The 21,002-nt window shown below is 36.9% G+C and overlaps 3 protein-coding genes across 4 annotated transcripts; 1 reads left to right on the top strand and 2 right to left on the bottom strand.

Moving 5' to 3' along the window:
- Positions 1–3,028: 3,028 nt before the first annotated feature.
- On the top strand, positions 3,029–10,408 carry LOC130738043 (DEAD-box ATP-dependent RNA helicase 39-like). Of its 2 annotated transcripts, XM_057589946.1 has the most exons (10): positions 3,029–3,654; positions 4,014–4,109; positions 4,196–4,384; positions 4,476–4,616; positions 4,996–5,136; positions 5,638–5,780; positions 8,542–8,671; positions 8,774–8,822; positions 9,636–10,224; positions 10,311–10,408. In XM_057589946.1, exons 1-9 carry the CDS (start codon positions 3,064–3,066, stop codon positions 10,190–10,192), a joined length of 2,037 nt encoding a protein of 678 aa, XP_057445929.1. In that variant the 5' UTR covers positions 3,029–3,063; the 3' UTR covers positions 10,193–10,224; positions 10,311–10,408. The 2 variants fall into 2 exon arrangements, with proteins under 2 accessions (XP_057445929.1, XP_057445928.1); XM_057589945.1 differs by having other exon boundaries at positions 9,636–10,408.
- Positions 10,356–11,155, bottom strand: LOC130738045 (uncharacterized). The gene has a single exon (XM_057589948.1). The coding sequence runs from the start codon at positions 10,968–10,970 to the stop codon at positions 10,614–10,616; it is 357 nt and encodes a 118-aa protein (XP_057445931.1). The 5' UTR covers positions 10,971–11,155; the 3' UTR covers positions 10,356–10,613.
- A 408-nt stretch (positions 11,156–11,563) lies between these two features.
- LOC130738044 (UPF0481 protein At3g47200-like) lies at positions 11,564–16,974 on the bottom strand. The gene is made up of 2 exons (XM_057589947.1): positions 16,920–16,974; positions 11,564–13,235 (listed from the first exon to the last, which is right to left on the bottom strand). The coding sequence occupies exon 2, from the start codon at positions 13,197–13,199 to the stop codon at positions 11,883–11,885; it is 1,317 nt and encodes a 438-aa protein (XP_057445930.1). The 5' UTR covers positions 13,200–13,235; positions 16,920–16,974; the 3' UTR covers positions 11,564–11,882.
- Positions 16,975–21,002: the final 4,028 nt, after the last annotated feature.

Here is a 21,002-nt window from a genome sequence, read left to right as displayed (position 1 = left end):
TTTCACAGATTGTCAGATAATAAAAAAATAAACTTAGGAGACTAGGTTTCATTTTCACTTCATTAGTCACGATATACTTCCGCGATTCTTCTTCTTCACTTGGTGTCTTCACTTTTTCTTGGCTTCACCTTCCACCATTTGTGCGGCGCGCTTCACACATCACCTTTGTCGTTCTTCTCGCCGCTTAATATGCCCATCATCGTCACTGCTCAATCCACCTATCATCACCTTTGTTCCTCTCATCGGCCTCTACATCCCCATCGTCGCTGATGTTGACTTGTTGTTGCTTCTGGATATCATTCTTATTCTCTACCTCAACCTTCTTGTTTTTTTAAGAGAAAAATTTCTACCCATTTATTAAAAATATACATATCACCCAATGCAAAGAGAAAACAAGAGAAAAAATTGTTCCATATCTTTTTTTCTATGGGTTTATGCGGGGCGGGCGCGCAGGCCAACACATGTTTTATTTAAATATAAATATTTTTCACAGATTGTTGATGACCTTATTTTAGTAGTGTTTTTAGGGTCATTTCCTTGAGAGTTTTGGTCTTTTTCTTTGTTTCATGTAGTGTTTCATGCATTCTCATGCATTTTTATCTTTATTTGAGTTTTGGTTTGGTTTTAGTAATTTTGTAGTTTTATAAGGGTCTTTCTTGCATTTCTATAGAGTTTAGGACTTGCATTAGTTTTGCCATGGTTTTGTGAGGACTAAGGTGATTAAAAACCCTTTGAATTTCTTGATATTTCTCCTTGTCTTGATCCTTAAGTGCTTCAGCAGGTAACTCATGAAGAGGGAAGACCAAATGCTTGAAGAATTGATGGAATCATTCATAGGGGGGGGGTTAGAAAAGCCAAAAAGTCACAAGAAACGAGTGTCTGGCGCCCAAGCGCCCATGCCTGGCGCCAGCCTTCCAGATGGGGAATTTCAGCTTCTGCCTTATGGGCGCTCAAGCGCCCCAGGGCAGCCCTTGAGCGCCCCTGCTCGACCATTTTGCCTATAAATAAGGCCTTAGGCCATTTTGTTCAGAACTTATGACTTTTTCTTAGAATTTTACAAAGTATTGAAGCTTAGGAAGTGCTTTTGGGGCTTGAGGAAAGCTTCCACCTTGTATTTTCCAGGTTTTCTTTACATTTCTTGCATGGATTTCCTAGCCATGAGTGGCTAGTTCTCTTTATGCTTTGGGTTTTAAGTGATTTCATGAATCTCTAGTTGTTAATTCCTATTCCTATGCTTGTTCTTGAATCCACTCTGTATTTCAATTCTAGATTGCATGATTAGCTTGGGTGCACTCTTGCTAAAGGCTAAACTATAATCATATCGGAAGATTATTGTGGTTTAGGGACTTGGGTTGAAATTGATCCTTCTAAGCTTGCTTCTAGGAATAGAGTGATGGTTGAGTTTTGGTGGCCTGAATTGCATGATTTAAAACCTCATATAAATGACTAAGTACACAATGAATTGGGCTTAGCTTTTAGTATGAGAGAATTGCTCATGTGAGGAATCAATGAGTGAGTAACTAGGCTAGAACAACAAGGGATTGATTCAAGGTTCCATTTGCATAGGGTAGGTTGATTAGAGAGGATTGGATGAACGTTAACCCAAAGCATCTTTATCAATTGATATTTTCATCTCTTTACTTTTGCTATTTTTGCAAACTCTTTGTTACATACAATCAAATCAAAATCTGAATTTTACTTGCTTTCAAAACTCACAAGCTTCAAGCTTAAACCATAATTCTCACTAACGGTCCCTGTAGATTCGATATTAAAACCCGGAGATATGTGTGCACTTGCAGATTGTCCAACAATTTTCAGTTATTAAAATAATAAATTCATTCATAACTTTTACTTCGCCATGAAGTTTATTACTAATCTAAGAAGAAAATAGATTCTCTTTAAACACCATCATCCAATTAGAATGTGAAGTTGTTTTCAAAGGTTGATGTATTATCTGTGATGGGTCCTTTGCTTCAAGTTTTAGAGGAATGGTGGTGGGGTTTGGAGCTTTTGACTTGTAAGGGAATATGAGTTTTATTTGAGACTCATTGTTGTTTGCTGACTTGGGAGGGCTTTGTTTCCAAGTTCTTTTTTCCTTTAATAAAGTTTCATCTTTTGCTTTCAAAAAAATTAAAATAATAAACTTAGGAGACTAGGTTTCATTTTCAACTTTAGACCCACTTTGACTTCACCAGTCACGATATACTTTCGCGGTTCTTCTTCTTCACTTCACGTCTTCACTTTTTCCTTGCTTCACCTTCCACCTTCTGTGCGGCGCGTTTCACCCATCACCTTTGTCGTTCTTCCCGCCGCTTAATTTGCCCATCATCGTCGCTGCTCGTCTTCTCTATTCCTCTTGTCGGCCTTTGCATCCCCCATCACCGCTGATGTTGACTTGTTTCTTCTTCTGGATATCATTCTCCTCACGTTATTTCTGTTTTTTCTTTTGAAAAAGAAAATTTCTACCTATTTATTAAAGATATCCATATCACCTAATGTAAAGAGAAACCAAGCGAAAGAAAATAGTAAAAAATTATTCAATATTACTTTTTTTTATTATTTTAGGTGGGGCAGCCATCCCACGAGGACCACTACAAGTTTTTTTTTACTTAAAAATTTAAACATAATAACTATTTTTGTACAGATTCTCAGATATAAAAAACAAACTTAGGCGATTAGGTTACAATATACTTTCTTTGTACTTCTTTTTCCTCTACACCTTTCACCTTTTGTGCGACACGCTTTATCCTTCACCTTTGTCGTTCTTCCCGCCGCTTAGTCCGCCCATCATTGTCGCCACTCGACCCACCTATCATCGCCTCTGCTCATCTTGTCAGCCTCCGCATCGCCCATGGCCGCCGTTGTTGACTTGTTAGTGCGTTTGGAAGTATGAAAACGAATATTTTAAAAGATTAAATTCGAAAATGAGGTACATCTTATTTAAGCCTTTAAATGTTAAATATTTAAAATATCTTACCCTTCACCTTTTTTTCTTTCTAATTACTTACCCTTACCCTTCAGCTTTGTGTGCTTATTTCCTAACTTGCTTCATTGTAAATTGTAATGCTCCTCCTGAAAGGATCACTCTATCTGAGCCTAAAACCCTTAAACAGAGTTAAGCGCTGCCACAACACAAGAGCTCCTTCAATGGCGGGAGCTACAGGAAGAACCCTCTTCACACTCTCTCTCTCCTCCAACCTCACCACACGCCTCTCTCGTCATGCCAAGCGCTTCCCATTTCTCACGCCATCGAACCCCATCACCGTTTTGCCACGGTTCAGGCCTCTCTCTTCCATCGCCGCACCAGAAGTTGCGGCGGAACCTGACCAGATGAAGCACTCCATGCTCCTCGAGAGGCTCAGAAGCAGGCACCTCAAGGACAGTGCTAAAACCCCAGAAGCCAAGAATCCCCCAAAGAAGGGTGCTGCGAGGAAATCTGAGGAGGAGGAGAAGAAGAAAGTGGCGGTTGCTGGGAGTTTTGAGGAGTTGGGAATCGGTGATGAGGTTATGGGTTCTGTTAGGGAAATGGGTATTGAAGTTCCCACTGAGATACAGTGTATTGGTGTCCCTGCTGTGTTGGAAGGGAAGAGTGTGGTTTTGGGGTCTCATACTGGATCTGGCAAGACCCTGGCTTACTTGCTTCCCCTTGTTCAGGTACTTCTTCTCCATTGATTTTGAAAATCTCAGAGTTTGTGTTCAAGTAGATGTATTTTTACACTGTATGTATCACTTTTTCTATGTCAAGTCCTGTTCTATTATTAAAATGTACCATACAAATGACATAATGTATATGCTATATTCCATCTTGTTTATGCCAATTGCTTGATTTGTGAGATATTGCTTTACCGATTGGTCTAACTTGTGTGGTTTTTTTTAATATTACTTGTTTCCTACATTACATTCCTTTCATTTATTATGTTATTGAGTTAAATGATTTCATGCTGAGGTAATTTTGTCTATCCATCTATTGGGGGTTGCTGAGAACCTGAGAGACTGTTAATTTGTGGCTGTAGTTGCTAAGACGGGATGAACAATTGAATGGAGTACTGATGAAGCCTAAACGTCCCCGAGCTGTTGTGCTATGTCCTACAAGGGAGTTGTCTGAGCAGGTATTTGGGTGCGCATTTTACTTATGTTTCAGAGACCGCTTCTGCTGTGTTGGATTTGTACAAATTAATATATAATGGTTTTGTAGGTTTTTCGAGTTGCAAAATCAATAAGCCATCATGCAAGATTCAGGTGTACCATGGTAAGTGGTGGTGGTCGTATTCGGCCTCAGGAGGATTCACTTAATCACCCCATTGATATGGTGGTTGGTACTCCTGGCAGGATTCTTCAACACATTGAGGAGGGAAATATGGTATATGGTGACATCAAATACTTGGTTAGTATCCCAACAATTGACAATTTTGACTATGCTATAATGAGCTGCAAGCTTCACTTACTGACATTGGTGATTGGTCTTTGTTTTGAAGGTATTGGATGAGGCAGACACAATGTTTGATAAGGGTTTTGGTCCTGATATACGCAAATTTATTGGCCCATTAAAGCATCGTTCTTCAAAGTCTGAGGGGCTAGGTTTTCAGACTGTCTTGGTCACTGCAACCATGACAAATGTACGCTGATTTGCACCATAATATTGTTGGCTACATGCGAAGTAAATATTAATGGTGTAGAAAATAATTCATAGAATGATTATAGTATTATTATAAATTGTTGGTTGTTTGGATTTTGACGTTAACAATTGGATTCTTCTTTCTTCCTGGTTCATATTAAATGTTAAAGACTTTTTCGGGGTATTTGCAGTGTCTTTATATGCATTACTAGCTGCCTTGCTTTCAACTTTCTGTATGTCTTAAACATTTTCGCACTGATAACAAAGATTTGGTTCTTTTTCTTAACTGTGTACAATTTCTGGTTTATATAAATCCAATGAACAAGTTCCAGGATGATATTTAAAAACTACCAGAGTGTTGACTTCTTTTAGTTTTGCAGGCTGTGCAAAAGCTGGTTGATGAGGAGTTTCAAGGCATTGAACATCTGCGCACATCAACGTTGCATAAAAAGATTTCTACTGCTCGCCATGATTTTATTAAACTTTCAGGTTCTGAGAACAAGCTGGATGCATTACTTCAGGTATACTCCTATAGTTAGCCATCCTCCCTATACATGTCAACCAATGGCTGGTATTTACAGGTTGTTTTGAGATGTGGTGTAGCTCTAGTGGGACCAAGTCTATTAGGGAATTGATTGATCCTGGGGTTGAATTACGCTCAAGTTGCTTTTATACTTTTGCTAGTGGGATAAGTCTAGGTTTCTGTGCTTTGGTGTTGGGATGCGGTGGTCCTGGGCTTGCAATAAAAATACCACTCTTGTTTATGATTCTAGTTTATAATTGTTTGCTATTATGGATTTCTTATAAGACATAACTACCTTGTCAAGTGTTGCCAATTTTTTAGATTTATGACATAATCACTTGCGATACGTACGATACTGATAACCATGGTGTTATAGAATAGATACACATGTATGTAAGAATTAAGATATTTTCATCACTATCAGTATTACGTAGGTGGTTTGGATGTTGTTTTGATTCCTTGGGTTTTTATTCTGTAATTTGTGATCATGTGATGGCAGGTATTAGAGCCAAGTCTAGCAAAGGGGAATAGGGTGATGGTTTTCTGCAATACATTGGATTCAAGCCGTGCTGTGGATCACTATCTTGATGAAAATCTGATTTCTACTGTGAACTACCATGGGGAGGTACCGGCAGAACAAAGGTAATATACTAATTTAAGATTCTTTATCGACTTCATCCACTTGATACTGTTATCTGCTGTTGCAGTGACATTATCTTTGTGCTTTGATGAGTTAGTTAAGGTGCCTGGAAATAGCTGCATGAACTATTGAGATTTTTTGGGATTAGATGGAAAAATAATTGTGTTTGGAAAATATTAAATACATTTTACTAATGAGATTCAATAATTCTGTTACAAAGCACTGACTTCAAACCTTTTCTTGTGCTAAATCTATGGCTTTTAGATGACAACAACACCCTCTACTTTTGGGGCACTACAAGTAACTGTAACTTAGTCAGGAAAACATTCCTAATCTCATAGTAATAATTAATAAATGCTTCTGAAAATTCCTTCTGAGTTTGTTACTGATAAAATCACTTGACCAAAGTGATATCAAACTTAAAATCAAATAATAAACTAGTTGTAATTGGCTTCACAAACAGTGATCTGAACTACAATGTAATTGAACAAAATGAGCACTGCTTTAGAACAGTAGAACGATGGCTAGACAGCTAGCCTAGACACACAGTCGAGAAAACAACAGTTCTGGAAATTGTTGCCGTGGGAAGAGGACTCAAGTACTGGACTACTGGAAGGATGTGTGACCAAAGAAAACAGGCACAACTGAAAAGACACAGTTGGCCAGGAAGATACCTTGGCAAGTGGACAGCATACTTCCGTTTATTGGTTACACGTACTGCGAAGTCCAAAATCTCCGAATAGCTTTTCGTAATTCATAATGAATAATGATCATCATTTGGAAGATTTAATAAACAAAAATTACTTCAAAATTGAATTTCGGAGGAACATGTTAGAAGTTAGAACCCAAAAACTGGCTCTGGCCTGATAATGGTTCAAATTGGCTTGGTCAATGTCTTATATAGGGTACGTATGATAAGAACCTTGGGAGAACCACACCACAAAAGCTAGCTGTTGTAGTTGGAGAGCCCAAGGTCTTATAAACCCCATATTAGAATCCCATACTTCCAATGTGGGACTCAAGTCCCATACCTTGCAATGGGGTCCTAACATCCCACCACGCTCCGCAGCCCCGGCGCCCACGCGGGCTGGCTGTGCACTAGCCCCTTGGCTAGTCCCGGGCGAACACTGCAATGCCGGCGTCACCACCCGCGCCGCTCGTTTGCAGCTCAGAGACAATGGTGGAAGGCTTCAACGTACAATTTTGGGGAACTCACTTTCTATGCACTTACTCTTATTTAGGCAGTACTACTGATTGAATGTCCTTTGTTTTTGAACAATATTAGCTTTAAGGCACATTAATTGTTTAGGGTCAGTCTAAAACGTTGAAGATAAGTCAAATCAGGACCTGAATTCAACATGAAGTCTATTGTATGTGTCATGAACCATCCCAAAAGTTTATACTGTTCAGGGAAGACACATGAATGATTAATATTTCGAAGACGTCCTTTAGCAAGAACTCATTGCCTCATTAGACTTGAAGCATGAACAAGGCATAGGTCCAATTACCTTGTCTTGAAATTCCCCATTATTATTGAAATAATAGGTGCAACAAGGATTGAATTCCAGACCACTTGGTCATAGAGGCTTTGACATCATGTCGTGAACCAACTATTTGAAAATGTGGGTGTGGTCTAACTTGTTTTTAAAAGCTTATGCATGTATTTATTGCATTTATCATTTTGTTAACTACTTTTTTTTCCAGCGTAGATATTATCAATATATATAATATTGGTGTAGATTAAATTATCTATTCGATTATTTCATTTAGAGTTTTAATTTGGTGATTAAGGTTTTCAATTTGGGGGATATTTTATTGTTATTTAGTTTAGGGGTTATTCTAATTTTTTATTATCTTTATCTTAGAGTTTGAATTGTTGTCTGGTTATTTGGCTTTGTTCGGTCTGTCTATAGGCACTAATAGACTTTTAGAGGCTTTTGATGATTCTATGATATGCAACTTGTTTTTCCAGAGTATTTATGTGTAAGTTGAAAGAGTATTCAACACCTAGACAAGTACACTTGGTTAAGAATTTGGTGTTATACAACTTGTTAATTTGGTGATTAATGGTAATTCAAGTGTGATGTCTAGAGTCTCACATTGGTTTAGAATGGGTGAGGTGAAGACAATATAAGAGAGATGTGACCCATTAACCCAATGCCTGAAGGTTTTGGGTAAATATGTGGTGGCCGGTTCTCTCGCTTGTCTTCGGTGTTGGCCCATTGGTGCTGGTTCTCCTTCTCTGGGCTCCTCCTATCTACCCAACACACTTCTCTCTTGGAATACTTTTCATACATCAAAGATATAATCATTTCGAAATTCGAATAACTTGCGCTCTACCATAATTATGACTTTCCTGATACTCAGGTTGATGAATCATGCTAAATTTTTGTTGATTGAACTAAACTTCCTTATAAGACTTAGAGACACATGTATGTGCAGACTGCAGACACTACATTGTTTGCTTGATCGGAAGATGAATAATTTTCAATAAAATGTGTTTTTTTAATGTTCATAGGCAATGTTTGTAATTTATAACATTTCATATGTAAATAATTAATATACAAACAAATGGAGTAAGAGGGGGAAAACCATGCAGATCTTACTGAAAGGATATAGTATGTGCATTCAAGTTGCATGTCAGAAACTTTTAAACCTTGGGTGTCATTTAAGCCAGTGCTACCATGATCTTCTCTGCTCAGATGCTCCATCTCCTGTTATGCTCATTTACCATTAATTTGTATTCTTTTCTTTTAAACCCAGGGTTGAAAATCTCAAAAAATTTAAGAGTGACAATGAAGATTGCCCTACACTGGTTTGCACAGACTTGGCTGCTAGGGGTCTGGACTTGGATGTAGATCATGTTGTCATGTTTGACTTCCCAAGGAATTCTGTGAGCATCATATCTATTATAAAAAAATTATTATGTTACAAAGAACTTATCCTTTCTTAATATTAATCTGTTACTTAACATTGCTTTCACTTTCAATTTCAGATTGACTACCTTCATCGCACAGGTAGAACTGCTCGAATGGGCGCAAAAGGTAACACTTATTCCCCACATTTTAAAATTTTGTCCTTATTCTTGAACTTGAGGACTTTTGCTAATCAAATCTTATTCTCATTGAACTACATGGCTTTTTTTACATCAATGATTAAACATCTCATCTTTTAAAATTTTTTATAAGTTTTTATTCCTGTTAAGTACTACATAAGTTTTTGAATTGTCAATGTCAAAACTTACCATAACGTTAAATTTGAAATTCTTTTAATCAAATTGACAGACACAGCAAATTAATAAACTTAAATTATATTTTTATCTTAGTTCACTTAAATATTTATATCAATTATTTCTCTTAAATTTTAAATTATCACACAATGTACAGAATACTTTGTGGTTCGTATAATGTGTCTATCTGTTTAGCCAAATTGAGAATCCTGTTTTCTCTTCTATTATTTATTTATTTTTGTGAAAAATGTAGCATTAATCAATGTTCTTGCACATACATTTTGCAACTGAACTTCTACTCAAATAATGGTGACCTTGATATTGCTTGAAAATAAGAAGATAATGCGGATTACTCTGTCCTCAATGTGGGAGTACCTGTTTAAAGCATATCACCTATAGTTAAGAAGAGAAATACTAGCAGAACATTTTCTTGAACACACATTATGACTGGTCTATTTCATAAATCATTTTCTTGAACACACATTATGATTGTACCTGTTTAACTAAATCCATCCTGCTTTGTGCCTGACATATCTTAGATTCGAATTACGTATTGGTCATTGCAATTGCGACTTTTAAACATTTGCTGTTGTATTAGGAAGAATAAAATCACTCTTTTCTGTTGCAGGGAAAGTAACAAGTTTGGTTGCTAAAAAGGACTTGAACTTGGCAGCCAAAATAGAGGAGGCAATAAGAAAGAATGAGAGTTTGGAGGGTATCACTAAAGAAAGTGTACGAAAGGACATTACGCGGACCCAAATCACTGAGCTGAGGGGAAAGAACAAAAACTTGGTAAGAGTTTCAAAAGTTAAGGACAAATCTGGTGGCCACGCCAGTTCTGGGAATTCCAGGGCAGGTATGCAATCTGGCAAAGGATCACCACCAGCTAAGTCGGTGAAGAAAGGGATTAACGTATCAAAATCCGGTGACCGTGCCTGTTCTGGGAATGCTGGGTCAGGTGTGAAATCTGGTAAAGGATCACGACCAGCAAAATCTACAAAGAGAGGGATTAACGTATCAAAGCCTGTAAGATCTTCCAGTGGAAATAGCTCAAGTAAAGGTTCTTCAGAGGGTAAGCAAACAAGGAAAAAGACGAGTGCCACCAAATCTACAAATTCTAAACTCAGTGTTGTGGGGTTTAGGGGGCGGAATTCATCATCAAATAACAAGCCATCTTCTTTGTGAAGTGGAGTGGGGTCATATGTACTGAATAAATAGTAAGTAAATGGCTCTTATTTCTGTATTATTAGATAAGATTTTTTCTGCAGCTAGAATAGTGTAATTATTAACATGGTTTTGCCAGGCATTATAGGTGAACAATCCAAGAAAAAATTTATGAGGAAAATACTTTCAAACTAAATATGCATGTTTTTCTTTCCAAAATCGAAAGGGCATTCTACATCTTCTAAAGATTACAGGAGTTTCATACATGGATACAAAAGAGACACTCTTGACAGGCTAACAATGCATGACTTTGGTTTTACTATTATATGCTACGGTATGTTTTGTCTGGTAAATCTGAGACTTCGAGTTGTTGATGGAGCACTTGCTCTGGTGAATCTGGTATGTTCTGCAAGTGAAGAAGCTTGTTGGGTTCTTCACATCCTTATTTCCAGGTTAATAATGGACGTGAAGTTTTAGCAGGGTTTACTACATTGCCATCGGAGTCATATATAATGACACCAGAGAAATCTGGGAGCTGGCACTTCCCACCCATGAGAATGTTCTTCTGCCAAATTGAAGACTCTTGTTGCTCACCTTCACAGATCACAGCTTCATTGTTAAACTCTATCACAGGTTCTTCAACAAAGGCACCATAGCAAGAGCTCCATTGACGCCGCCATTTGCGCGAATGAGAAGCACACATGAGCAAAGCAATGGCACATAGTGTAAGGGTCATAACAGCAAGGCCAATATTTGAAGTGCTTGGCAAAGGGTGAGTCACTGAAAGTGGGCGAGCCATAGGGAAGACAGGTTTGAAAATGGGGTGTGTTACGAACTTGAAGTGGGTATATGGTTATATATATGATGATATGATTCTCAACTAGAAAGTGTAGTTGGTGGTCTTTAAGGATTTGTTAGTATTTGGTTATTGACAATACTTAAACGCGGGTGGTTTTGGTATAACATGAATTTGGAGTGGGAGAGTGTAGGTTAGGTTGGATATTCTAGTCTAACCCTCTTCACTGAATAAAAAACTTTTTCTCGAGATGAAATCTTTTGAAATGGAAAAAGTATATTAAATTTGGGTTTCAAATTAATTGTTACAAATCTAAAATTGTGTGTTGCACCTGATTCACTATGTAGCGTATAGCATGGACCACTAAAATTAGTGGTTCATGCTGCACCAAAGTTAAAAGTTTCACTCTCTGCACCCTACTTGGCATCTGGGCTTGGGGTTGGTTTGCAATTTGGGACTCGAAGCGGAGGTCAAGTGGTGGAAGGCGCGGTGGAGTGGAATGGTCGACCGTCGATGGCATGGAGGCTGGCTGCTTGCTGTGCTTCTCTGTGAGATCGTGAAGGAGATGGTTTGGTAGGTCATCTTGTTATTTCTTAAATCTTGAAAAGTTCAAACTTTTTTCCATTGGAGTCCAATAGCTTGATTTAAGAAATTGTATATCATAAATAGATTTAACACTATTAAACTTAAAACGTGCAAAGGCTTTAATTTGGTTTAATGATCGATCAATTACTGAAGATACATTAGTGCTTAAGAGAATAATTAAGAAAAAGAATACAATTCATAAACACCACAGAAATAGAGTTAAAAATAAATCTCAGGTTTTAGGGGATGTTGCATCCATGATGAATCCTTGCTTACAAATTATTATCTCTTTGAAATGTTAGCATAAAATTGGATAGTAATCTCACAACCTTAGTTTGGCTTTGATCCTTGAACAACTTGGATGACAGAACATACAGTTTGAATCAGTGTCAGCAAAAGCAGCAGCACAGCAGCAGTGGTAGATGCTATTTTCCAAGGAGTGTTGAAGTAGTCATGTTTAAATATTGACATGTATTTGTTCCAAGGATTTGTGTCGAAATGATCATTCAAACCCATGCAGATATTTTTATACTTTGCACCAAAGGATGGCAAAGAAACATTTTTGCGGAGATTTCTAAAAACTGTAACCACTTCTTTAGCATCACCTATCAAATCGACAATAATTTTCTTATCAACCAGTATGTCCACATCTTTCTCAGTCTTGATAAGAAAACCTAGGATCCAAAAATATTGAGACATGTACTTTGCCTCTCGATGGTGACATTGCTCAAATACCAGAATGTTAGTCATGAAAACCTCTGTTATGTCATGCACGCGGAAGTGTGGCATTGTTAACACACCCTCATTAAGATCTATGTCAAGCAAGGATTTGTGCTCGTCTTCACTCGCCTTGAATACCAAACCTGCTTCTGATAACTGAGTCGCGCTGTAAACATGCTGTATTTCCACATCCCTTTCTATTTCAAAATCGAAAGATGAAGGTATAATAAAAGTTCTTAGAATATCAGTTAAATGTTTTGGATGTGAAAATCCTTCAGGTAATATGTTTTGCCGGTTGTATTGTCCAAAATATTGGAAAGTAACACTAAGAAATGAAAAAAATGTCATGTTCATACCAGAGAGATTGTATATGTCATCAAGAACAAAGAAAGGAAGCTGATTCTCGAGGAGTAACAAGTCACTATGAACGTGAACCAGCAACCATGGTTTCAAAAATAAAGGGTCGTTTTCCTCCCAATTCTCGAACATATAACATCTGAGAAAGTGCTCAATAATGAAACAAGCGTCGACAAGGATAATCTTAATGAGTTCATTGCTGTCAAGGTTAAGAGTCATTGCGTAAGAGCTTCGAATTTTGGTTTCACATTCCTCAAGTTTGAGAACTAAATCCTTCACATTGAGGTGCGTTCTGTGAAGGAATCCCTTGAGGTATTTCAGTTTCAGTTCTTCCATTTGCATAAAATAATTTCCCTCCAAACCAGAGCCATGTTGTCTGTGAAATGGGCCAATGCAAACAACTTGAGGAGTGAAGGCTTTTGGATTGAGTTGGCGAATTTCTGGTGGGACTAAATAAATGCATTGTTCTTGGACTGCAGACATTTCTGGAAGAACCACTAGTTCAAGATTTTCACTGAATTCTGTCTTCCAATCATTTAACACTCCCTCCTTTTCCTCGAGTTTGCTCATATCTTGGTGAATAGTTTTGACAAAACAACCTGAAAGCTGGATAAGACATAAACTCCAATCAAATCAACATATATATTGATATCCATTTTGTTCGAACATTGACATTCTTTGGACATGCACATTAGTAACCTTTATAACCACCGCAAGTATTAGCAAGCCGTGTATGGTTTAAGGCAATTGCGCAATTGAGGCAAATGCCTTAGGCTCCTTAATTGCGTTAGGCCCCCCAAAAATTAGTACATATATTGTGTATACTATTAAGTTTTGAGAAACAATGAAAAATCATGTCATATAATTAGGCTATGTTTGGCATGATTAGCTGATAAGTTAGCTGAAAGCTGAAAAGCTAGCTGAAAGCTGATAAGCTAGCTGAAAGCTGATAGCTGAAAGCTGAAAAGCTACGTGATTGAAACAAAAGTGTTTGGTAGAACTAGCTGTTAAACAAGCTGAAATTGTAAAATGACATAAAAGGACATACTTGTATAATTATTTTTATATTACATTACTTTATTTTCACATTAATACCAATATGATATTAATATTAAAATTATTATCACTTTAAATATTTTTATTAGCTACAGTTATATATCATCTTAAAAATATAATATTTATTTTTATTTATTTTTATTAATATAATATTTATAATACTTGTGGTGCGCAGCGGTGTGGCGGGAATGGTGGCGGAAACTGCATACGTAAGTGTGAGGGGAAAATAAGTTTATTGTTTTTATAAATATATAAGGGCAAGGGTAGAATCTTAATAAAATAATAAGGATAAAAAATGAGAATAAATTTAATAAGCTATAAGCTTTAAGCTATAAGCTACCTGAGATAGCTTATAGCTTAAAGCTTTAAGCTACTAAAATAAGCTCCTTCACCAAACACTTTTGAAGAGCTTTTAAGCTAGTCAAATAAGCTTTAAGCTAGTCAAATAAGCTATAAGCTAGCTGAAATGGCATGCCAAACATAGCCTTAAGCAATGCAACATGAGAAGTAGGAAGTGCAAGTTTTTGACCGTTATTAACAAATCCACATTTTCTAAAACACAAATAAATTAAATATCTATTATTTTTACACTATCAAAATTGAAAAATTAATTTGTGTTTACTAACTGTTAGTTTTTTATATGACTTATATATTTAGTCTTGTACAAGTTTGCTCTTAACATAATATTTGTACTCTAAAAAAATGAAAATTTTCATTGTTTCTCCGTTGCCCCTTGAAAAAGTGTTGTAAAACTAATTTTACTAACAACTAACATTTGTCTATAAAAAAACTATTTTATTTATATTTCTTTATTATTTTATTATTTTTATTATTTTAAGAGAAAATGACAAATAGAAAGTATAAAACTAAAAAACTAATATAAAAATTAATAATTTATATGATAAGATTCCTGTCCAAAGAAGACCACTTTAACATTTTGACCTTAGTCTCCAAAATACCTATACACGGTCCTGTTAACAAGGTATGTTGGAAGAGTGACCGACAAAAGTTTACGTGTTTGCTTATAATTTTTGTGTTTTGCTTTATTTTCTCTCTCTCCTTGGAACTAAATTTCATTGATTTTTAATATTTATTTTCTTCTTATAACAAATAGTTACTATTTTAGTAGGCTTTTAAGCGTTTCATCTAGTCATAAATTTTCTTTTTACAATTGCGTGACTTTTTCACTACAATTTCAATTGCTCAGGTCTTTCTACTTTCAAATTTAAATACATAAACAGTCCTAAATATTTAACTTATCAGCTTTTTTTTTTTTTTTTTTACATTGAAAAGATAAGGCTTAAATGCATTTTGTGCCCCTGATGTTTCAGGGGCGTGCAATTGGCACCCCTCTTCTAATTTTGTCGACGTTTGTACCCTCAATGTTTTGAGAAAGTATAGCGAATGCCCCTCCGTCAAATTGACGTTAAGAAACTAACAGAGGGGCTGACGTGGCTTTTCTTTTTTATTTTTCTTTTATTTCCTCAGATGACACGTCATTAAATAAAAATCAGAAACTTCAAAAGGGGTGGGGGAGATTCAAACCCAGGACTTGAAAGTGGCAAAACACACACTTTACCAGTTAAGCTACACAAACAATTAATAATATTACGAACAAAGATTTATTTATACCATGTTTATTCATCAAAATGCAATAAACATAAACCCAGATAGTTCTCACTATTTCATTCCCTTCTTCTTCATCCAAACACCCCACATCCATGAACTGATTTCTTCATCCAGACCCACATCCAGCATTTTCTCCTTCAAAACTTCCATCAATTTTTCTCCAAAAACCCACACTTATGTCTAGCTTCTCTTCTCTCGCACCACCACTCTCTCATCTCCTCTTATTCTGCAAACCCAATTCCTCATCCCCTCTCATCCTCCAGGTTTTTCACTCGCTAAATCCTCTCATTTCTCCCTCTCTGGCTTTCAATTTCAACAACAAACAATCCTCAACTCAAACTTCTTTCGGCAAAAAACCTTAACTTCTCTATTTCATGGAGAAGAAAACCCTAAAATTTCAGATCCTCAATGGGTCCATAGCGAGGCGCGTGTTCCTCCGCTCAATCATGCTCGCCTCTGCCATTACCATGGTTGCTCTGCTTCGAGCCCCATTTGTCTTCGATTTGGGATCCCTGGCTCCCATGAAAATGCCACCGCTGTGAGCTCTGGTTCCTTCTTGTTTCAAACAAGCATCAGGGGCTCCATCGTCCTCTTCGCCTTCTTGTTCCTCTTCTTCTTCCTCCACTATCTTTGGCTTAAGTTTCTCTTCTGGTATTATTTTCCCTTTCTTTTCAATTTGATAATTTTTTGTTGTATTAATGGATTTGATTGCGATTTTGTCTGTAATTGATCCAATTCTTTCTCTTTTTGTTTTCTAATGACATGGTAATTAAGTGGAGAAGAAAAGTTCAATTTCTATTTGTTCTGTGCTAAATTGAGATGCTTTGAACATTTTCGTTAATGGGTGTGGTGTTTGGATGAAGATGAAGGGAATGAAATTGTGAGAATTATCTGGGTTTATGTTTATTGCATTTTAATGAATAAACATGATATAAATAAATCTTTGTTCGTAATATTATTAATTGTTTGTGTAGCTTAACTGGTAAAGTGTGTGTTTTGCCACTTTCAAGTCCTGGGTTCGAATCTCCCCCACCCCTTTTGAAGTTTCTGATTTTTATTTAATGACGTGTCATATGAGGAAATAAAAGAAAAATAAAAAAGAAAAGCCACGTCAGCCCCTTTTTAACGTTACTACCCAACCCATACGGTCCTAAATATTTAACTTATCAGCTAACAATTAATGAAAAAATTGACATTAATCACAATATTTGAGATGATGACATGTTAAAATGGTCTGTGTCATTTTTCACATAAAAATCTGTGATAAGTGTCGGTCTTTTCTTTTGTATCATTTTTTTTAATTTTCCTCTTGTAAAAAAAATGACAAATGTTTGGACCTAATTTTTTTAATTTTAAAAATAAAAAAACTTAATTCAAGCAATTAAAACTGTAGAGAACAAAATCAAATACTCTTATAACTTGGCAAAATACAATTAATTCTTTTTGTCAATATTAAAACTCTAGGACCTATTGTTACTTTCATTTAACATGAGTCAAGTCTAAAAAGCAAACTGAATGAATTATCATGTATCGTTCTAATTAATGTATGGAATTGAAAGATGACGACAACAAAATATAAAACTAAGAGAAGGAGGAGGAAGGAACCTGATGGTCAGTTAGCTAGTAAAGGAATGATCTTTAGTAATTTTTAAATTGAAGCAGATCCCATCTCTGTTGGATTGGTCTATATATTACACTTTTCTGCTTTGGATTGGTTTATTCTATTATGCTTTTCTGCCGTACCAAGTTATACCAAGTCCATCACATGGGAAAAGTATAAGTTATGTTGCTACAAGCCGAAAACCTACCTAATTAAAAAAAAAATTTGGTAAAATTAACTATTGAACAAATTAAAATTATAATATGAAGGATATACTTTTATAATTATTTTTTTATAATTATTTTGTATGCTTTTTACGTTATTATCTAAAAGATATTTTTATATTAATATAGTATTTTTAGATTAAAATTTTTTAAGGTTTTTTTTGTGATAAATATGTTTTTTTTGTTTGATCGTGGCATAATGATGGATTTAGTATGTCTGCGGTGTCTTGTCTCCTGTGAGACCCAAGTTTTTAAGCTTAGAATAAATCGAATAAAATTTCTATTCACGATTAGTTGATGTAACGTGAAGGAAAACCTGAACAAGTTTATTGAATGAAATTAATTTATGAAGGAGAAAGTTCAGGAAAAGACTAAGGATAGTATTAAAGTCGATAAAAGTTATAGCACGATTAGTATTTACTTATAACTAGGACAAGAGCGATAGTAAACAATTAATTTACACTTAAAGACACGATGAAAACTAATTCCAAAAATCTTCAGAGAAATGTTAGAACTTCTCTTATTCGTTTATAAACAAGCGATTCGATACGAAACCCTGGAATGTACGAACGTCAAATTCCAATACTCAGAAGTTTGCCGAAACTAAATCACTGATAGTTCAAGAAACCTAAAATCAACGGACAATGAAGACTTTTTCTATTCGAAACTTCAAACGAAGATTCCACACGCTTACGCCTATTTCTCTTGATATTTCTAATCTTTCTTCAGAACGAAGTTTTCTCATCCGACATCAACCGCAAAAAGTAGTTTTTCGGGTAAAATCGATTTACACCGACTTTGGATCGTTTGCTTTAATTCCAAGAAACCTGTTTGGAGTTCTGGAATCCTGTCGCCAGAACCTATCTTAGAATTCACGGAGGAACGCGCAGGAAAAATCGGAATCGCGAAATTTTCATTTTTCCGCATTTTCCAAAACCTATAAATAGCAAGAAAATGAAATTTTTTGCAAAACCCTTCACCCATTGAACCCAAACCCGCGAGCATTGGAGGAGAAGGAAGAGGAAGTGATTTTCGCCGTTTCTTGCCCGATCGCTGCACCGTTCGTTGCTATTCGAAGACATCGAGGTATAGATACTATCTCTCACTTCTGATCTTCAATTCTGTCGTTTTTCTCTATGTCTTTCTGTGCTCAAAGTTTTGAGCTTTTTGTAAAACTGTCCAAATAACTTGATTTTAGTGTCTAAACATATTCCCTACGTGCCCAAGAGCACTTCTAGCGGATTACATTTTGCCGAATGTCGTCGAAATGCCGCCGAATTCCAATTCTGCTTGAAAAACCCATTTTTAGGCAAAGTTTCGTTCTTTCGGTTTAAAACTCTCGACTTAGCTTAGCGCTAGTAGGATTAGTTGTCATAAACGTCGTTGGTAACGTCCCCATCCAATTTGTTTTTCGAAATTCCCATTTTGAAATTCTGAGCTGAAAATTTTGACCAAAATACCCCTGCGACAGTTTTCGATCCGAAAATTTTTCCGAGCTTTGATTCGTCTTAGTTACGACTAATGATAACGTAGGAACCAAGTTTGATCGAAGAAAAATCGACGCACACAATTGTGATGTGTGGCCGAGAGCTCCTCTTTAGGGGGAGGAAAATTTTGTTTTTCGAAATCTTGTCTTAACGCGTTAGATTGTCGTACTTCGGAGTTTATAATGCTTCGTGTAACCCTAGTACTTATTGTTTGCTGAGTTTCGGACTCATTGTGATTGAATTATGTGATTTTGCTCTAAGGTTCGTTTGAGGAACTTTGTGGAGTCGGAGAGGAAGATTGTGAAGGAAAGTCTGAGGAACACCCTGGAGGAACTACAGGTGAGGGCTACTCACTGAATACTAGATAATGATTTAGGTGTCGACGAATTCGACTTGATTTACTGTTTATGCACTTGATTGTGTTTGACTGGGAAAAATGTTTTCTGAGGCTACGACTGACAATTGATAATCATTTATCGCTTGAATTGTTTTTGAGATTGATTCACATGCTATGTGCTAAATGGTTAATCTAGGATGTGTTGATATATGTGCCATGACTGTTGGATTGTGTTACTTTGATTATGCAAATACACATATATCTGTTGTACGTCAGAGTGAGGAGAACGGGCAGTTATGCCAGAACTTATCATGAGAGTTTGGGAAAGTTTAACGGGACGGACCGAGGTTCGGGCCCTTAATAATTTTATAGTGGATCGAGACCTTCTCTGGGAATTACTTGGGATTATGGGATCCTTTAAACTCATAAGGCTAGAGATAAAACTAAATGGAAATTATTTCACAAGGAAAATTCATAATACATTAAACAACCTCTGAACCCTTTAAAGAATGATAACAATCTCATATGAAAGCTTAGGGTTTGGATATTAGCTTTGGAAAATGAGAAGTGTCGCCGAATCCAAGATTCAGAAAAACTAATAAGTTTCTGAGCATTTTATACTCTTTGCTCGATGAGCAGTTTATTTATTGGACTATCTAAATGATAAGTCAAGGAACTATAAGTTTCCAAGTACATTGTTACTCTTCGCTCGCTGAGCAGTTTTTGACCATCGGAATTAGATGAGTCAGATGACTCGAGAAGTTATCATGAGTGATTGCACTCTTTTTATATTTAATTGTCTTTTGTCGCAGACTCGACTTTTACCTTAGGGTATTCTTTTTAGAGACAATAAGTTAGCTAGAACACGTGACGACGTGACGAGTGAGGTCGGAGACGTTGTTTGGCTAATCACGTTGCATTCATTCACACATTTTGAGGTTAATATACGGCAGGAAGTCGGACCTCGATGGATTCCAAAATGGTCTTAAGACCCGGATTTCCATATAAGAACACTACGGTGATTCTTAGTAGCAGACAGAAATGGCAGACCTACGGGTTCACTGCTGATCTGACTACATTTTGTTTGGTATAAGAGACGGCCGAGCAGAAATGGTCCCACCTTGGCCGGTGTTAGGGCTGACTCGATGGTGCCCATCCCTCCGGATTGCATCTTGCTCCTTAGCATTGCATTCATGCAACATGCATACTGACTTAGCTGCCGAGTGTGATTGATACTTGTTAAACTTACTTGATGCATGTTAATTGTTATTATTGTCATTTATATTCATTGGGAGATATACAATGTTATGATGCTATCGCTAACTATTAAGCCTAAGTAGTGATTCCTTTAACTTTATCTACTGGGTGTATTACTTATGTAATTCTTTGGAGTTGACCCTCGCGCCTTCTGTGTGTGTTTGGGCGGACTACTCCTTTTGTCAGATGTTTATGCCAGATTGGTTCGAGATGGTCGTCCCTTCGGGGGGGACTAGGTTGGAGATGTTGGATCAGGACACCCCGGGCTCATGGGTGGTCGACCCCGCCGGTCACCGAGCTATCTATTCTGGGGCGAATAATGGAGGACCGCGTCGACAGGATGGGAAACTTGACGCATGGAGTTTTGAGACGCTACACCGTCAGCTTCAACTTACCACCAGGTGTGCACTGTGGACCTGGAGTCGTAGTACCACCACCACCGTCGCCTTCGGACGACGAGGACCCCTCGGAGGAGGTGCCTGTGGGAGGGACTTCGTCGGACTCTAGCTCACCCACCGTAGCGGCTGCTGTTGTTTTGGGATCGGGTTCAGTACCCGCAGGACTAGCTGTGGAGACAGATGCAGTCATAGACCTGATCGTCTTGGATTCAGATTAAGACGACGACCATGGTGATGCATAGTTGGGAGTGCTGTGGTGTGCTCCTCCAGTCAGGATTAGGGTAGGAGTAGCGTCGTGGCTCTGATCTTCAGTTTTCTCATTTTGGGGCAGGGTAGGTCCCCGACCTTTAGCTTTTTGTGTGGTTCACTTTATGGTAGTCACAAG

The sequence above is a fragment of the Lotus japonicus genome, chromosome 2 (assembly GCF_012489685.1).
Source record: "Lotus japonicus ecotype B-129 chromosome 2, LjGifu_v1.2".
NCBI lineage: Eukaryota > Viridiplantae > Streptophyta > Magnoliopsida > Fabales > Fabaceae > Lotus > Lotus japonicus.
Note: the sequence above shows the minus strand (reverse complement) of the source record. Positions and strands in the feature narration are given on the sequence as shown.

Bases quoted from the DNA above. Each gene is read 5' to 3' on its own strand.
- LOC130738045 (XM_057589948.1), bottom strand. From the start codon at position 10,970: ATGGCTCGCCCACTTTCAGTGACTCACCCTTTGCCAAGCACTTCAAAT.
- LOC130738044 (XM_057589947.1), bottom strand. From the start codon at position 13,199: ATGAGCAAACTCGAGGAAAAGGAGGGAGTGTTAAATGATTGGAAGACA.
- LOC130738043 (XM_057589946.1), top strand. From the start codon at position 3,064: ATGCTCCTCCTGAAAGGATCACTCTATCTGAGCCTAAAACCCTTAAAC. The intron at 5,781-8,541 runs GTAATATACTAA...TTTTAAACCCAG, and splicing joins GAGGTACCGGCAGAACAAAG to GGTTGAAAATCTCAAAAAAT. The intron at 8,672-8,773 runs GTGAGCATCATA...TTTCAATTTCAG, and splicing joins TTGACTTCCCAAGGAATTCT to ATTGACTACCTTCATCGCAC.